This window comes from Tupaia chinensis, unplaced genomic scaffold (assembly GCF_000334495.1).
Source record: "Tupaia chinensis unplaced genomic scaffold, TupChi_1.0 Scaffold148626_1, whole genome shotgun sequence".
Lineage (NCBI taxonomy): Eukaryota > Metazoa > Chordata > Mammalia > Scandentia > Tupaiidae > Tupaia > Tupaia belangeri.
The window spans coordinates 820,096-837,860 of record NW_006208475.1 but is presented as its reverse complement, the minus strand read 5'-3'; the positions used below and the strand labels follow the sequence as shown (position 1 = coordinate 837,860).

The window sequence follows — 17,765 nt, the reverse complement described above, 5'->3', positions numbered from 1 at the left end:
GGATTGTCGGCGGTTTCCTTGTGGTTCGTAAGGAACCAAGATGGATGGGATCTTGTCGTTACTCGGTCCTTGAGACGGATATTCTTAACGCTCACACTTGGATCACAAAGGTAAGCCAAGATGGGCGCGTACAAGTACATCCAGGAGCTGTGGCGGAAGAAGCAGTCCGACGTGATGCGCTTTCTCCTGCGGGTCCGCTGCTGGCAGTACCGCCAGCTCTCGGCGCTGCACCGGGCGCCCCGCCCCACCCGGCCGGATAAAGCGCGCAGACTGGGCTACAAGGCGAAGCAAGGTGCGTGGTCCCTGCGTGGGTTACGGTGTCTCCCTTCGCGTGGGCTTTGGCAGGATAGTGCCAGTTATGCACGCGGTGGGTTAGCTCATCATAGCTGTGTACGTTATTGTCTGATGGTGCGAGTGTGTCAAAGATGACAAATCTGTAGGAGTTTGGACTAAAAGTAAACAATCATGCCTCCCTGTGTGATTCATCTAAAGGACTTGAAAAATAGCGGCTGATCGTGGTTGGAGTCTCATAACCTGGGACTTTAATTTCCATCACAGGGTGGATGGCAGGAGTTCTGAAATATCTTTGATGTTGACAGGTGATTGAGCATTGTCTTAGGGCTTTCTATAAAAGAAGACACGCACACTAATTTTTTTGTATGTGTAGGTTATGTGATATACAGGATTCGTGTGCGGCGTGGAGGCCGCAAACGCCCAGTCCCCAAGGGTGCGACCTATGGCAAGCCTGTCCATCATGGCGTTAACCAGCTCAAGTTTGCTCGGAGCCTCCAGTCTGTTGCAGAGGTAAGTGGTTTTGAGTACCAGTTAGTGGACTGCCTTTTGGGGGAGGGTGGGAAAGAAGGATTTGAGCAGCTTCTCATTGTACATAGGTATGCCTTATTGTCTGCAAAATGGGGTTAAAGTCTTATACTTGGTCATTGTTACTAAAACGTTCCGTGGTTGGTGTGAACTTGTGGAACCTAAGTTCCTGAAGGGCAGTGATTTTGTCTTAGATCACATTTCCCTGCTACGTTTGCTTTTCATCTCCCTCCCTCCTTTCCTTGTTTTTTTTTAATTTGCCGGAGAAGAGACAGAAAGGGAAAGCGAGTCACCAGGTCTAGGACTCAAACCATAGTCAGTCATGTGGGAGTCTAGTACCTTTAACCACCACACCAACTGCCAGCCCCCCATTTATTTTCCTGATTTTCTGTAGTCAAAAGATTTTTGTGAGTTGTGCTTTGATGTGAGGGTGGGCAAATAGGGTGCAACTTCTTCCCTGAGCTAAAATTTGTTTTTTAAATACAGCAAAGAATCTATAGAAGAGACCAAATATGGCCTGTAAAGTCTAAAATATATACTAAATACTTTTAAAACTTATAAAAGGTTTGCTAATGATTCAGTTATATGAGAAAAAGACAGGATTTTGAAGTTTTAACTTTTAGATGTTAACATTGATGCCTTTGTCAGGCAGGAGATAATAAGAAAATGATTAGATTTCAACCTAAACCTGTTACTTTACCAAATCTACCTTATCCCATATCATGTTGGCCTTCACTAGATACTTAGTAAATATTTGCATAGTTAAGGGGACAAACCATCTCTTTGTTTAGTGCTGAACTTGAATTCAGAAAACTACTTCTACTTTGCTCCTGTAGGCAACGGTAGGAGGCTGACGTGGAACCTTTTTTTCCTCTCTAGGAGCGAGCTGGACGCCACTGTGGGGCTCTCAGAGTCCTGAATTCTTACTGGGTGGGTGAAGATTCCACATACAAATTCTTCGAGGTTATCCTCATTGATCCATTCCATAAAGCTATCAGAAGAAACCCTGACACCCAGTGGATTACCAAGCCAGTCCACAAGCACAGGGAGATGCGTGGGCTGACATCCGCAGGCCGCAAGAGCCGAGGCCTTGGAAAGGGCCACAAGTTCCACCACACTATTGGTGGCTCTCGCCGTGCAGCTTGGAGAAGGCGCAATACTCTCCAGCTCCACCGTTACCGCTAATCTAAGAAATGTTTGTAAACTTCATACCTAATAAACAATTTAGGACAGTCATGTCTGCTTAAAAGTGTTATTTGTCTGTTAAGCTAGTCTGCAGATTGTTTCATGGATGCTTTGTCAGATTACGAAAGTTCCAAGTGCAATAATGTTTGAAGATTATAAATGATAGTGTATCTTGTTTCTAATAAGGTAAACTTTTCTGTGTGCTTTATCTTATTAGGGAGTTATATGTTGGTGTTTAAAACATGTGGTATAATAGGTGTAAAAATAAATACTTTAAAACAGGAGTTCAGAAACTAGCCCTGTAGATTTGTTTTGTGCATGTGGTGAGACCTACAGCTTTATGGGGTGGTGGCAATGCTCTCCTTAACTTTCAATTGGCTAGATTTTTGGATTTAACATGGAAATTAGTAGAGTTGGAGGAAGATATCCTAACCCCATGTCATGGTTGTGTAGAAAATTAATGGGCTCCGCCTGAGCCTGCATTTTTTGATTTAATCCAGCGTTCCATTTGTGTAGCTTGGATCTGGAAGGAGAAGGGTTTCCCCAAGCGCCACCATTTTCAGAAGAAGAAACCTATTGCAAGAGGCTTCTCCTACCAATGAAACCCGGTCTGAATTAACCTAACAAAATTGCCTCCGTCTTCAGAGTATTTACAAGGTAAAAGCTGGTGTGTTCCTCTGGCTCCCTGGGATCTGGAATCCTGGTTTTATGTGGAGTAGTCAATAGTATTTACACTGGTTTATTTGTAGCTGGCAGAAACTGAACACTAGGCGAGGTTCCACGTACTGAGGCTGGAACAAAACGGAATACTTGTAACACTAATTCATGACGGTTACAAGGCCTCAGGCTCAGTAGGGGAAAGAGAGATTGTCTAAAGGCACATTGCAGCACAGCCTGAGTCTTCGGATCATCTCCGATCAACCCACTTGACTGCCGCCATAAGGCTACTTTTGAAAAAAGTCACAGTTGATGTTTTGTCTGCCGTTACTTTCTCATCCCTGGTCATTACCCTCAAAATTCTGACCATTCTACAGAACTGAGCAGTCTGTTCTGTGCCCACCTTGACTTAAAATGCCATTGAGTCGTGCTGCGTTTCTTGGCTTCACGTCCAGTACAGTATGCTGCTGTTCCCCAGGGTCAATTTGAAGGAGAAGGAAATACAGAATTGCCCTAATTCTTTTCAAGTTATGGCAAATAATAATTTTAATTCTAAATCTAACTGCTGGTTTTCCAGAACAAACTTTTCCAATTTTCTCTATGGTTTTTAAAAGGCTCCGTTAATTGCCAGAAAACATTCATATTAGGTTCATAAAAGCTTTTGAGTCCTAGATTCCTTTTTACTCAAAAATTCTTAAACCATACATTTGATTGTGTAGAGGTGGTTCAACTAAAGGAATAAATGTCTTTTAAACAAATGGACCTTCTGTTATCTTTTGTCATTCTAATGCTACTGTGCTTACAGCAAAACAAATATTACAACCCTGCAAAAACAAACGGAAAACATAATGGGAGGGAAGATGTAGGCTTTTAGGATTCCCTTGGTTCTTCGGTCATTGCATGAACTAGAAAAACCTAGACTTTTATCTGAAACTGTTTTGGGTGTTCATTGGGAAGAGCAGGGTTCTAGCCAAAGGTTTGTGTCATCTGCATCACCTGCAAAAAGGACCTCCAGTCTTGGTGCGCCCAGTTATTTTATATCCATATGGCAGCCAGAGGGATCTTAAATAGATCAGGACCTTCCTGTGCTAGAAAGCAAAGTCCTTAGCTTTTGTGATCTTCCCATTTTATGTGTGACCTCACGTCCTACTGTCTTTGGTCTCATCCCAGTCTCCCTGTTACTGCAAATACACTACTAATTTACCATGGGAAAAACATACATGGTATGTGTCACTTTTTAGGTCTTTCCCGACTGCCCCACGAACCTTTCCCATTTGCCGTAACATTTCTGTATTGGCATTTAATTCAAACTGCAAAACTGATTACCTGAATTTTCTTTTAAAATATCAATGGGGGGACCAGCAGATAGCATATTGGCTATGTTGCTAGTCTCCCATGTAGTTGACCGTGGTGGTTCAAGTCCCGGACCTGGTGGCTTAAACTCAGGCCGGGCACGTGTGTGTGTCCAAGATCCTGAGAGGAGAATGGAGGAGTAGGGATTACAGTGTGGCCATACCCCCTGGGGGATGATTTTTCACTTTCTGCCTCTGTCCCTCTCTGGTAAGTTTATGCGCCCAGTAGCAAAAACCTCTCAAAATATCAATAGGGGGCCGGCAGGTGGCATGGTGGTTAGAGCTGGATTTCCACATGACTGACCATGGTTTAGGTCCCAGACTAGTGGCTTGAGAATCACACTGCTGCGTGCGCAATGCATACCCAAATTCCCAAGAGGAAAATGAAGAGATTGCAGAGTGGCTATCTTCCCTGGAGGTTTATTTCTTCCCTATATGTGCCCTATTTTAAAACGTAAAATTTTAAAAATGGGCTTTTCACAAGCTCACAAAGTGTAGTACTGCAATATTTCTAACTGACAGGAAAGATAAACCATTTCAAGGTCACACAAATACTGGCAGTCTCTGGTATGTGAGGGTGGGCAAGTGTGCACTCTAGCTGCCAGGGCCAAGACTCAAACTACGGTTGACCGTGTGGGATCTCATCCCTCAGCCACTACGCCCTGCTTGGTAATAGCAGTCTGAATTAAAACCCTATAAGCTTAGGACTGACAGGTGGCATGGTAGTTAAGGTGCTGGATTCCCACATGGTTGACCACAGTTCAATTCCCAGACCTGACAGCTTGCTTTCTCACTTTCTCTACTGTGTTTTTCTCCCCCCGCCTTTTTTTTAAGAGAGATTTTTGCTATAGGGCACGTGCACTCTCCAGAGATACAGAAAGCAAGAAATCACCCCCCCTCGGGGGTTGGGGGGGATGGCCATGCCACAGTCCCTTCTCCATTCTCTCAGGATTTGGAGCACACATGCACATACACCCAGTGTGTTTTAAGCTGCTGGGTCCAGGACTCAAACTACGGTCAACTAAGCGGGAGTCCAGTAATGTAACCAATTTTGCCATTTGCTGGTCCCAGGGGTGCCTATCTTTCTATCTCTTTCATTATCATCATGCCTGAGAGGTGGGTTCTCACTAAGCATTCTCTAGCTAGCACTTCTGCTGTTTTTGTGAGAGACAGAGAGATAGGCGCTCCTCACAGTCTCACCATGTCATGGCCTTCCCACTCCAGCCTCCCAGCCAGCCAGGATCCTTGCACGCCTGTCACAGGTTGGTTTGGAATATGAGTCTAGCATTTTGTACCACTGTAGCCAGGCCTCTGCTCATAACTTTTTTTTTTTTTTTTAGAATTATTTATCTGTTCACTCTTTGTTTTTTTTTTTTTTTTTTTTTAATTTGACCAGAGACAGAGGGAAAGTGAGAAAGCAAGCCACCATGTCCAGAACTTGAACCATGGTCGGCCATGTGAGAGTGTCCAGCCCCTTAACCACCATGCCACCTACTGGTCCCCATAAAATTCTTAAAGTTGACTTTATGCGTAATAAGTTCTTCAATATTAATTTGCCAGAAGGTGTTGCCCTTTGCAGAAAAAAGAAATAGCATCTCTCTGAGGCATGGTCATGCCTCAATCCCTTCTCTATTTCTCCCTCCTGGTGGGATCTGGGGCATGCGCCAGGCTGTGCTTGGGTTCCATGGTGGGAGGTGAGATCTTCCCGAGTGCCCGGACGGAGAGAGAACGTACTACTTGTGAGCAGCTCTAGTGGCCACCATAGACACGAGACCACTGAAGTGTCCTTTGATCTCCGTACACACATGACATCTGTGGAGCACAGCTGGTGTGTCACAGGGAGAGCAGGAACCGGTGCAGTCTACACTGGCAGAAGTCTCTTACCACTGATTTTGCTTAGAATGCCAGAATAGAATGATAATAAAAACCAATATACTTTAACTCAGTTCTTGTTTTTAAATTCTCTACAGACAAGGCAACCCCTTAGCAAGTTAATTCATTTGGCAAAATATGGTTATCTGCACCAAATTCAGGAACCAATTTATCTGCCGGTTTATGATGTGACATGACTTCTTTCCTGTGAACCATACAGTCACTAGAAAGTACTTCAGACGCATACTGTTCAATATTATAGCCATTAGCCACCTATGACTATTTCAGTTTAAACTAAATTGGATTAAAAAGTTACTTTTGGGGCCAGCAAGTGGTGGGTGTGGTGGTTAAGGGCACTGGACTCCCACATGACCGACCACAGTTTGAGTTCTGGACCTAGCAGCTTGCTTTCTCACTTTCTCTCTCTCTCTTCCCCATGCCCTATCTCTGGTCAAATTAAAAATAAATAAAGTTAAATAAAATAATTCTTTAAAAAAAAAGCGTTATACTTGGCCTGTACCTATAAACTTTATAATTAAAGCATTCAAACTTAATGAAATAGCTGGAATACATGCTTTGCAGCTTACTCTCAAATCCTGGAAAAAAAGCAACCCACTCTTCCAAAATTGATTAAATCATTTAATTTAATTGGCATGCTATGAATATCTGAACTCATTTGTGTGCAATTCTCATTGTCATTTAGAGAGGTTCTTCATTATTTGGCAGCTCTAGTCAGTTCGGAAACAATAATGGAGGGTAATGTAATTATCAGCCATCTAATCACTAAGCTTCTTCCCACAGTGTAAACATGTCATTGAGGTTCGAGAGGCTGATTATTAACTAAGCTAGAAGTAGTTTCACTTCTCTGAAGAAGAAATTCAAACCGTGATCACCACATGACAGAATTCGGTCTGGGGCCCGCTGGTGGTGTGATGGTTAAGGCAGCTGGATCTACATGACTGACTGTAAGCTTTGAGTCCCAAACGCAGTGGCTTGAAAAAACACATCAGGCATGTGTGTGCATGCCCAAAATCCATGAGAGGAAAATGGAGGAGGAGGGATTGAAGTACGGCCATCCTCCCTGGGGAGTGATTTCTTGCTTTCTATTTCTTTGGTGAGCACACGTGCCCAATAGCAAAAATCTCTGGAGAAAAAAAAAAAATCTGGGCCCAGGGTGTGTACGCGTGTGCATGTGTGTGCCCAAATTCCCGACAGGATGGGAGAATGTAGGAAAAAGAATCATGGCAAGACCATGCCCCACCGCTATGAGTGCAGGTACCCTCTGACAATAATAACAATTTGATCTTCCAGCTGCACCAGGAATAGCTCTTTTTCAGTACACCACAGGTATGGACTGTCAATTTATATATCACTGATATTAGTGGTCTCATCTGAATGCCATTAGTACCATTAGTCCCTAATAATTTTTTGCTTTTAATTTGTTATAGGGTATGTGCTTGCTGGAGAGAGAGGGAAGTGAGAAAACACCCACCCCAGGTAGATGACCACACCACAATCCCTTCTCCGTTCTCTTGTTCAGATCTGGGTATGCATGCACACACACCCACCATACTTTTTTTCAAACTGCTGGGTCTGGGACTTGAACCCTGCGGTCAGTCATGTGGAATCCAGCTACCTTCACCACTATGCCACCAAGCTGTCCTCTCATTCTTTTTTTTTTTTTTTAAAGTATATGCTAGAGGGTGCATGTACTCTAGAGAGGGACGGAGAGAGAGAGATTAGGTGCATGTACTCTAGAGAGGGACGGAGAGAGAGAGATTAGGTGCATGTACTCTAGAGAGGGACGGAGAGAGAGAGATTAGGTGCATGTACTCTAGAGAGGGACGGAGAGAGAGAGATTAGGTGCATGTACTCTAGAGAGGGACGGAGAGAGAGAGATTAGGTGCATGTACTCTAGAGAGGGACGGAGAGAGAGAGATTAGGTTATCGGGAAAGTCCTGAAGCATTTTTGCATAGGAAAACTTAAAGATATGTCATGACTTTCCTGATACCTTAGTAGAAAGATGGGGGGTAGAGAAAGCACCCTCTTCCATGGGTCGTGGTCACTCTTGCAAGCTCTTCTCCATTTCTCCATCCAGTCAGGATTTGGAGCACACATGCATTGGGCCTAGCATGATTATCAAGTTGCTGGGGTCAGGACTCAAACCACAGTAGGCCATGTAGGATCCAGCTTCCTCAACCACTAGGCTATGGGGCTAGTCCCCTAATAGTTCCTTAATGAACTAATATTAAGTCTCTATAATAAATATGTATGATGTGCTTTATTCTGATGTATGTCATATTTGACTTGCATAGAAAAATGAATCCTGTTGCATCTTCAACATGATCTAGAAAAAAATGTTTGTACTAATATTTTCCCCTGGAAAAGCTGTGATTTGAGATGATGCCTGCCCTACAGGAAACAGATTCCAAGTCAAGTACTTGGGCACTTACGGTTGTTCACCCAAGTGCTTTCAGGGAAACTTAGAAGGTAGTTGTTGATGAGCTGGCAGAGGGTGTGGTGGTTAAGGGCGCTGGACTCCCACATGGTGGACCGGTTAGAGTCCCAGACCTGGAGGCTTGCTTTTTCACTTTCTCTCTCTCACTCTGTCCCTCTCTGGTCAAATTAAAATAACTAACTAACTAAATATATAAAAAGTTAAATAAAATAATTCTTTAAAAAAAAAAAAGGTAGTTGGCAGCGTGGTAGTTAAGGGTGCTGGACTTCAACATGGCCGACCACAGTTTGAATCCCAGACCTCGGGGCTTGCTTTCTCACTTTCTCTGTCTCTCTGTCTTTCTCTCTGTCCCTCTCTGGTCAAATTTAAATAAATAAAGTTAAAACGATAATTTGTTTTTAAAAAAGGCAGTTGGGAAGTTGAACGGGAAAGAGAAGCCAAGTCAGACGGTGCTTTCAAAGTCCTGGCGGCTGTCTCAGCCTGATCTTGCAGAGGAACTCGGAGCTGTTAGTTACTCCTCATAGTCTGTGCCAATTCTCGGCAAGGTAGCCGGGTGTTTACACTCTCACACCGGCCGGTCGTGCATAGGCTAGGTGTGGCCATGGGAGGCTATAAACTCCCAGGGACCTTGTTTCCTAGTGGCCAAGTGGCTCCAGTAGCTCGAGGGCATTCCGCCCAGGAAAGTGTCAGGTACTGGCCATCAGCCATCGAAGCAAAAGGCCCCAGAAGCTGAGGGCAGTGGACAGGCAGCGAAAGGGTCCAGAGGGCTCCGACTGAGCAGTGTCTGTCCCACCAAATCAGTAATCTAATTACCTTCGTCCTAGAAAAGGCTTCTGAAAGTGTTTTCATGAACAGGCATTTTTTTGGCCACCCTTCCTTGTATGGTCATACGTTGCTTAATATTCTGAGAATCTGCGTCATTTGGTGATTTTCCTTGTGGGATGAACATCACAGAGTGTACTTTCACAAATAAACTTGGAGGGGGTAGCCTATACACAGACCCCTAGGCTACATAGTCTGCCTACTTGTTTTTTTTTTGAGAGGTTTTTGCTATAGGGCTCATGTACACCCCAGAAACACAGAGACAGAGAGACAGAAAGGGAGAAATCACCCCCAGGGAGGATGGCCACTCTGTAATCCCTTCTCCTCCATTATCCCTACAAGATTTTGGGCACGCACGCACACGCAAAAGCGTGAGTTTAAGCCACTGGGTCCAGGACTCCAACCGCAGTCAACTACATGGGAGTCCAGTGACATAGCCATTACACCAACTGTTGGTCCCTAGTCTGCCTGCTTGTAATCTCATGGGACCACCATTACTTATATGGTCTGTGCATGACCAAAACATTGTGTGGTGTGTGACTGGGTAATAAAGCCAGGGAACAAATGTCGCCTCATCTAGACTTGGATGTTTCAGAATTATTCTTAAAATTAAGCAGTTTTGGAACCAGCAGGTGGTGTGGTGGTTAAGGACGCTGGACTTCCACATGGCCAACTGTAGTTCAAGTCCCGGACCTGGTGGCTTCCTTTCTTATTTTCCCTCTCCTGCTCTCTCTCCCTCTTTTGCTCTGTCCCTCTCTTGTCAAATTAAAATAAATAAATATATACATAAACAAAGTTAAATAATTCTTTTAAAAAACCTTAGTTTTCAGAAAACAGTTAAGTTTGGTGTTTTGAAATATATTTGTGCCCCTAGGAATTATTCAATTACATGTGTTCTTCCTCGTACTCAATGATTTTCTTTTTCTTTTTTTCAAATTTATTGGAGTTTATTAATTAAGCCAGCGGCATGTGGGGGATTAATGTCTCTCAAAACCACATAGCCTGAGTGCAAGATGAGAAGCATTGTATGTCCCCACTTAATATATACCGAGTGTCCACACTCTATGACTGAAACTAATTGACTAAAGGATACAGAAACACAGTGTAAAGATGTAAATACCAGATATAGTGTGTGTGAAAGAGGAGGGTCTGAGGAAGGACATTTAGAAGAAAAATAGGGAGGCAAAGCATTAATGGCACAAAGAAATGTGGTATTGTCTATTGAAGATATTTTGTAGTTTTATCAACTGGACTAGGGAGAAATGTTCACCGGTTGAAATGTCCATTTTGTTAGCCAAATAATAATGTGATTGAATGTATAAAAGAAAAGGAAATGGAAAAAAAAAAAAAAAGATACAATCTTCAGTCACTGGACCGCGCCTGGAGCCCTGGAGCCCTGGAGACCATGGAGATGCCATTGTGGTTAGGCAGGGACAGAATATACCCTTAAGAATGATTAACCTGCTTACCTGCGTCTTCTGCCTCTGTGATGTGCTTTTGCTTTCTTTTCCGCTGTAAAACCCTACCCTCTACCTTTTGAAGCCAACTGCTCTTTGTTTTTGAGAGTGACTGCCATGTCAACTCTCAGAAGAGTGTGATTTTTGCCCCAAAGGAGAGTGCAAGAGAAGGGATTTCAGCGTGGGGTGATATCTCACTTTCCGTCTCTGTCTCTCCAGTGAGCACATGCTCCCTATAGCAAAAATCTCTCTCAAAAAAAAAAAAAAAAAGAAAAGAAAGAAAGAAAAAAAAAAAAAGAAAAGAAAAAGAAAAACCCAGAAAGAAATGTGGTAAGATTTATGTGTGTGTTTGTAATTCGCTTCTTGCTTTCTTTTATATATATGCAGGAACTTTCTTTTTTCACGAAGAAAAGCTAAGTATCATTTCACCTTTCCTCGCCTCTAAACAAACCACTCCAATAAACCAAAACCAAACACCCAAAGTAATGGTATCCTTCTGTTTCGTTATGGCTATGAAGTAAGAAAGCACACATTTCAGGCAGCTGCAGGCCACGCTAGTGTGGTGACACGTCTGGTGACACGTCTCCTGTGACGCAGGGAGTTGGAATGACGAAGCTGACTTCTCAGTTATTTGAATGATGTCACTCTGTTGCAGTTCCTCTAGCTATTTTGCTGTTGTGCTGCAAAAAAATTCAAGTCCCAGCTTGAACCTTTTTTTGTGCCAAGGTCAGCTCTGTGGATTGCCTCATTATACAGAGCCTGCAGGGGTGGCGCTCCTAGGCACGCAGCCAGGACGTGGGTCAGCAGGACCTCTGTCAGCCCAAGTTAAAAAGCAAAGGAGAGGGATCTGGTTGACCTGCAAGGAGCAATTTGCAAGAACGAATGCTGACCACTACGGTGAGTATTCACGCTCGCCCACCTTCCTAGGGGAATAACACCTTTTTCAGAGATACTTATTTCCTTGTTTTAAAATGAAAGCAATTGGGACCAGCAGATGGCGTAATGGCTGTGCTGCTGGACACACCCTATAGTTTTTGGTGAAGTTTTTGCTATAGGGCACGTGTGCTCACCAGAAAGACAGAGACAGAGACAGAAAGCGAGAAGTCACCCTCAGGCCCGATGGCCATGCTGCAATCCCTTCTCCTCCATTCTCCTCTCGGGATCTTGGGCATGCACACACACCCAGTGTGAGTTTAAGCCACAGGGTCCGGGCCTCGAACCGTGGTCGACTATATGGGAGTCCAGTGAGATAGGCATTACACCAACTGCTGGTCCCAGTATGTTTTTTAAATCAATGGGAGACTTAAAAAAAGTCACCTTGGTTTTCCAGAGCATTTGATATTTTCTCATCACTCAGTGAGGCATCTCAGCCAGATGGTCTCTGGTGCAAACTGTTTTGGATCTGTATGAGCACTGTGCAGTTTGTACACCTTGCATGGAGACTGATGCTTTTTCCCACTAGATCCTTTTTTTTTTAAAGAATAATTTTATTTAACTTTATTTATTTATTTTAAATTTGACCAGAGAGGGACAGAGTGAGAGACAGAGAGAGAGAGAGACAGAGACAGACAGAGAGAGAGAGAGGGAAAGTGAGAAAGTAAGTCGCCAGGTCCGGGACTCAAACCTCAGTCGCCATGTGGGAGTCCAGTGCCCCCAACCACCATGTCACCTGCCAGCCCCTCTACTAGATTCTTAAAGCCATAGGATATTATTGAGATCGGGGCCGGCAGGTGGCATGGTGGTTAAGGGCACTAGACTGCCACATGGCTGACCACAGTTCGAGTTCTTAGGACACCCACGTTTAGAAATGCACAGCCAAGTGCTCCCCAGATTCCTGACCTGCAGAAATCACCAGATAGAAGAAAATGATTACAGTTATTCTGAGCCACTAAGTTATGGAGTGATTCCTTATGCTGCAACAGTAACTGGAATATTCACTAAAATGCTGGAAATCAGTTAATTCTTTTTTATTTTTATTTTCAAAATTTTGCCAGAGGGCACCTGTGCTCACCAGAGACAGTCACGGAGAGGGAGAAAGAGAGCAAGCACCCTACTGATGGGTCTTGGTCACACCACAGTCCCTTCTCTATTTCCCCATTGTGTCAGGACATCCAGCACGCACACACACACACACACACACACACACACACACACACACACATCTGGCATCTTTTTCATGCTGCTGGGTTTAGTACTCAAACCATGTGGTCAGTCAAATGGGATCTGTTCCCTTAACCACCAGGCAATGGGCCGGCTTAAGTTAAACCAATTCCATCAGTGAGATTCCTTATGGACAAACAAGAGAAATGGAGTCTGGCTAACTGAGGCAAATATATGAGAGAAATTTCTTAGTCCTCTATTGTGTTACTAATAGAAATACCTGAGACTGAATGACTTATAAAGAAATAGAGGTTTAGCAGGGACCAGCAGTTAGCGTAATGGCTACGTCGCTGGACTCCCACGTAGTCCCGCAGTTCCCATCCCGGACCCGGTGGCTTAAAACTCATGCCAGGCGCGTGTGCTTGCGTGCCCAAGATCCTAGGAGGAGAACGGAGGAGAAGGGATTGCAGCGTGGCCATCTCCCCTGGGGGGTGATTACTGTCTCTCTTTCTCTCTCTGTGTTTCTGGTGAGCACACGCGCCCTATAGCAAAAACCTCTCCCAAAAAGAAAAAATTTAAAAAAAAAGAAAAAAAATATAAGAAAATATAAACAACTTTATTTCAATAAATTTGAAATTTTATACAACATGGAACAATCCTAAAACAAATAACTTACCAAGTGACTCAGGAAGAATAAGACTAATGACCAATGCGGCTGCCTTAGTCACATGTGAATTTTGACTCTTGAAACATGGCTAATACACTGAGGGACAACATTTCGCCTTTTATTTAATTTTAACTAATTTATATTTTAATTTGAAAACTTGGACCAGAAGAAAATATTTGTCTACTATACATCATTTGACTGTTTTGATAGGATTATATTTCACTTTTTCTGGTGGGGTGGGGGAGAAATCCAGAAAAAGTGAGAATGCACTCCCCGGGGTGGATGGTCATGCCATGTTGCTTTTCCTCATTCTCCTCTCGGGGTTTTGGGCACATGTGCACACATGCCTGATATTTTTTTAGTCTGCTTTAGGGCACATGCGTTCACTTTGCTGGAGACAGAGAGAGAGAGGAAGAGGGCGGGGGAAGAGAGAGAGAGATAGAGAGAGAGAAAGTGGGAAAGTACCCTCCAAGAGGGATGGCCACAATCCCTTCTCCTCTCTCCTCCTCTCGGGATTCCAGACACACTCGCACACGCACCCCGTGTAGTTTTCAAGCTGCTGGGTTGCTGGGTCTGGGACGGCTCAGTCGGCCCTGTGAGGTCACGCCACTGGCTGGGCCCTCTTTGATTATTCTTTTTAATTCCAGACGGTATATGTGCTTGTCAGAGAGAGAGGCAGAGAATGGGAGAGGGAGACAGCAGCTCCTGGAAGGATTGGTCACGCTGGAAGTCCTTCTCCTCTATTCCTCCATTCTGTCGGGGTTTGGACATACACACAGCTACACCCAGTATGTTTTCCAAGCTGCTGGAGCCGGGACTTGAACCAGGTGGTAGGCCAGCAGGGACCTAGCTCCCTCAGCGAGTAGGCCATGAGGCTGACCCGGGACATTTCACTTTAACTGTCGCTTTTCAGGACATATTATTATTGCACTGTGCTGTGTGTGTGTGTGTGTGTGTGTGTGTGTGTGTGTGTGTGGTATGAGTTCATTGTTTACACTTTTGCCCAAAAACACATCAGTGATCTTGTTGCCATCAATGGATTGAATACATTTTTTCACAGATGTAATACTGGAATGTGTTTATTTGAATAGTTTATGAAGACATAAAATGAGAAGACATGATTTGCATAATAATGTCTATGTAAATCAAAATTGGTAATGAAGTCGAAATGCTTATTATTTTGTTAAAACATAATTACATCATTTTTTGAGTTAAAAAACAAATACAGACCAAATTTTGAATTTAAAATAAGGGCATAATTCCGGGGTAGGATTAAGGAAAGACAGAAGCTAGCGGCATGGCTGCAGCAGTGAAGGAAAAGCCTAGAAGAAAGCAGTCGCGAGTTTCTTGACGAATGGCAGTTACAGTTCGCGGCGGCAGGGAACTGCCAAAGCTGTTTGTTGACATGCTGCGACATCACTGCTCTGAGACATATGTGCTGTGAACGTCTGTGTTTTAAACATTCCTGTGTTCATTCCTAATATGTGAATATTGATAAACGTAGCCTGCAGAAAACACTTCGGTGCCTGGCTCGTGGCCTCACGGTTAAGAGAGCAGGATCTCGGGGCAGGTGATGTGGTGGTTAGAGCGCTGGACTCCCACATGGCTAGCTGTGGTTTGAGTCCCAGACCTGGCAGTTTGCTTTCTCACTTTCTCTCTCCTCCTCTCTCTCTTTCTCACTCTGGTCAAATTAAAATTAATAAGGAGCTGGCAGGTGGTGTGGTGGTTAATGGGGCTGGACTCCCACATGGCTGACTGTGGTTCAAGTCCTAGACCTGGCAGCTTATTTTCTATCTCTCTCTCGCTCTGTCCCTCTCTGGTCAAATTGAAATAAATAAATGAGTGGAGAAATAAAGTTAAATGAAATAATTATTTAAGAAATAAAATTGGGGTCAGCAGGTGGCGTGGTGGTTAAGGCGTTGGATACTCCCACAAGGGCTACTGTGGTTCAAGTCCTGGACCTGGTGGCTTGCTTTTTAACTCTCCCTCTCTCACTATACATATATATATAATTAGTGAAAAATAATTCTAAAAAAAGTCAGTGATGTCATCTGTCAATTAAAAACAAGAGAGAGTGAGGAAGCTGGATCTCACGTGGTTAACCCTGCGGCTCAGTTCCTGGCCTGGTGTCTTGAAAACATGCCAGGTGCATGTGCAAGTGTGACCAAAATACCCACAGGATGGAGACATGGAGCAGAAGGGATTGCCATGCGGGAGTGCTTTCTCTCCCTCCCTCTCTGTGTCTCTCACTAGTGAGTGCATGCACTCTCTGACACACACACAAAAGAAAAGCACTTATTAAGAACATAGAGAAGTTCTGAGATTTTTCTTTTAAAGAATTATTTATTTAATTTTATTTATTCATTCGCTTTTTTTTTTTTTTTGGGGGGGTTTTGGCTATAGGGCGCGTGCGCTTGCCAGACAGACAGAGAGAGACATAGAGACAGAAAGCGAGAAATCACCCCCCAGGGGGGATGGCCACGCCGCAATCCCTTCTCCTCCATTCTCCTCTCAGGGTCTTGGGCACGCACGCACATGCGCGCGGCGTGAGTTTAAGCCACCGGGTCCGGGACCCGAACCGTGGTCGACTATGTGGGAGCCCAGCGACATAGCCATTACGCTAACTGCTTGTCCCGTCATTCGCTTATTTTAATTTGACCAGAGAGAGGGAGAGAAAGAGAGAGAGGGTGGGGGGGGAGAGAGGGAGAGAGAGAGAGAGAGAGAGAGAGAGAGAGAGAGAGAGAGAAAGTGTGAAAGCAAGCCACCAGATCTGGGACTCGAACTGTGGTTGGCCATGTAGGAATGTCCAGTGCCTTTACCACCATGCCACCTGCTGGTCCCCAGAAGTTCTGCCATTAAAACGCTCAAGAAACACTGATCTAGGGTATAGAAAAGACAATGTTTAAGTGCAATGTTGTGGTGTTAGAAACTGGCAAATTCCTTGGAATCTTTTATTTTTTTTTTTAAGAGGGGCTCTCACCATGTCCCCAGCCTCCTGAGTAGCTGGGAGTATGGGCACACGTGATTGTGTCTGGCTTTTAGGGTTGCTGGCAATTGAACCTGGGCCTCCCGTGTGGTCTTGGCTTGCTCACCAGCAGTGTCACCCTGGTTCTACTGTGACTTGGTTTAGAACATTTAAACATTAAAAAAAAATTAGTTTCGTCAAAGGTGTGTGTGCTCACCAGAGAGAGAGAGAGAGAGAGAGAGAGAGAGAGAGAGAGAGAGGGAATGGAGGATGGTCATGCTGCAATCCCTTCTCTTCCGTTTCTCCCTCCTTTTGGGATTTTGGGCACACGTACCTGGAGTTTTCAAGTTACAGGTCAGGACTGGAACCAGCTGGCCAAGTAGAATCTAACTGCCTTAACCAACATGCCATGGGCTGGCCCAGTAACTTCTGATTTTAGAATGTCCCAAGTCTGGGCTGCTCACGATATGGTTGTTAAGACGACTGGACCCATATGATGATGGACTGCGAGGGTCCAGCCCTGGATCCAACAGCTTTTTTGAAAAACATGGTGGGTAGGGGAGGGTAGGAAAGGGTGTTCCCCATGTAAATATGTCTTTCACGGGACATTCTCTCCAGCATTCGATTCCAAAAACGTTCCCGAGTAGACCGGAAAGAGCTTTACAGGGAGTACCCATGTACCCACCACCTACATTCCGCACCTGACCTCGTGCCCATTTCTTCCTAACTCTATCCGCCCCCTTCCGTACGCATTTAAATGACAGCTATCAATGCACTTTCCCGTGAATGCCGCCTCCGCCCGCACGTAATTTGTTTCCAGATTGCACACATCGTAAGGGCACAATCGCTGACACACGCACACACCGGCCACACCTTCAAATTTGAGATGCAAGGGAGTTAGGCAGACGGGCTGCTGGTTGCAGGAATCCGGAGCTCAGAGAAGCGGTCTTGGCTCGAAATGTCAATGCGGGAACCACCAGAACACGCGTCTGTTTATTTCCTAGACACCCAGTGCGTACAGTGAAAAGAGAGGGTCTGTGCCTTCGGAGTCCTGCGTTTAGAGGTCGGTCGGTCGCGAGAGCCAGAGCTGGGGAGAGGTCGGGCTGGACGAGCTCCGGGGCTGTCCCAGCTCAGGGTTCTAGGAGGCGCTTCTGCTTGGTGCTAGGAGGGTCCTTGGTCACCAGCCAGGCGACCAGAGGAGTCACTCGGCCGGGTCGGACAGGTCTGAGGCGGGGGCTCAGTGCCCGAGGCGGGAGAGCAGGGAGGATGGAAAGGGGAAGGAGGAGGACTCCCGGGAGCGAGGCGGAGCCACAGGGAGGGGCGAGAAAGGGAGGGAAAGGCGGGGCCGGGAGCTGGGGAGGGGCAGGGGCGGGGCCGGGGAGGAGGCAGGAGGCAGGGGAAGGGCCGGGA

At 45.0% G+C, this 17,765-nt stretch overlaps 2 protein-coding genes across 2 annotated transcripts in view; both read left to right on the top strand.

Annotated features, from left to right (window-relative positions):
- Nucleotides 1-71: 71 nt before the first annotated feature.
- On the top strand, nucleotides 72-2,288 carry LOC102497577 (60S ribosomal protein L15). Its single transcript, XM_006170585.3, has 3 exons — nucleotides 72-292; nucleotides 668-804; nucleotides 1,699-2,288. The coding sequence occupies exons 1-3, from the start codon at nucleotides 121-123 to the stop codon at nucleotides 2,002-2,004; spliced, it is 615 nt and encodes a 204-aa protein (XP_006170647.1). The 5' UTR covers nucleotides 72-120; the 3' UTR covers nucleotides 2,005-2,288.
- Nucleotides 2,289-5,697: 3,409 nt separating this feature from the next.
- Nucleotides 5,698-17,765, top strand: part of NR1D2 (nuclear receptor subfamily 1 group D member 2) — a 43,276-nt gene continuing 31,208 nt past the window's right edge. The window contains exons 1-2 of the mRNA XM_006170591.3: nucleotides 5,698-5,707; nucleotides 11,380-11,520. Coding sequence (XP_006170653.1) covers nucleotides 5,698-5,707; nucleotides 11,380-11,520 — 151 coding nt within the window. The remainder of the gene's footprint in view (nucleotides 5,708-11,379; nucleotides 11,521-17,765) is intronic.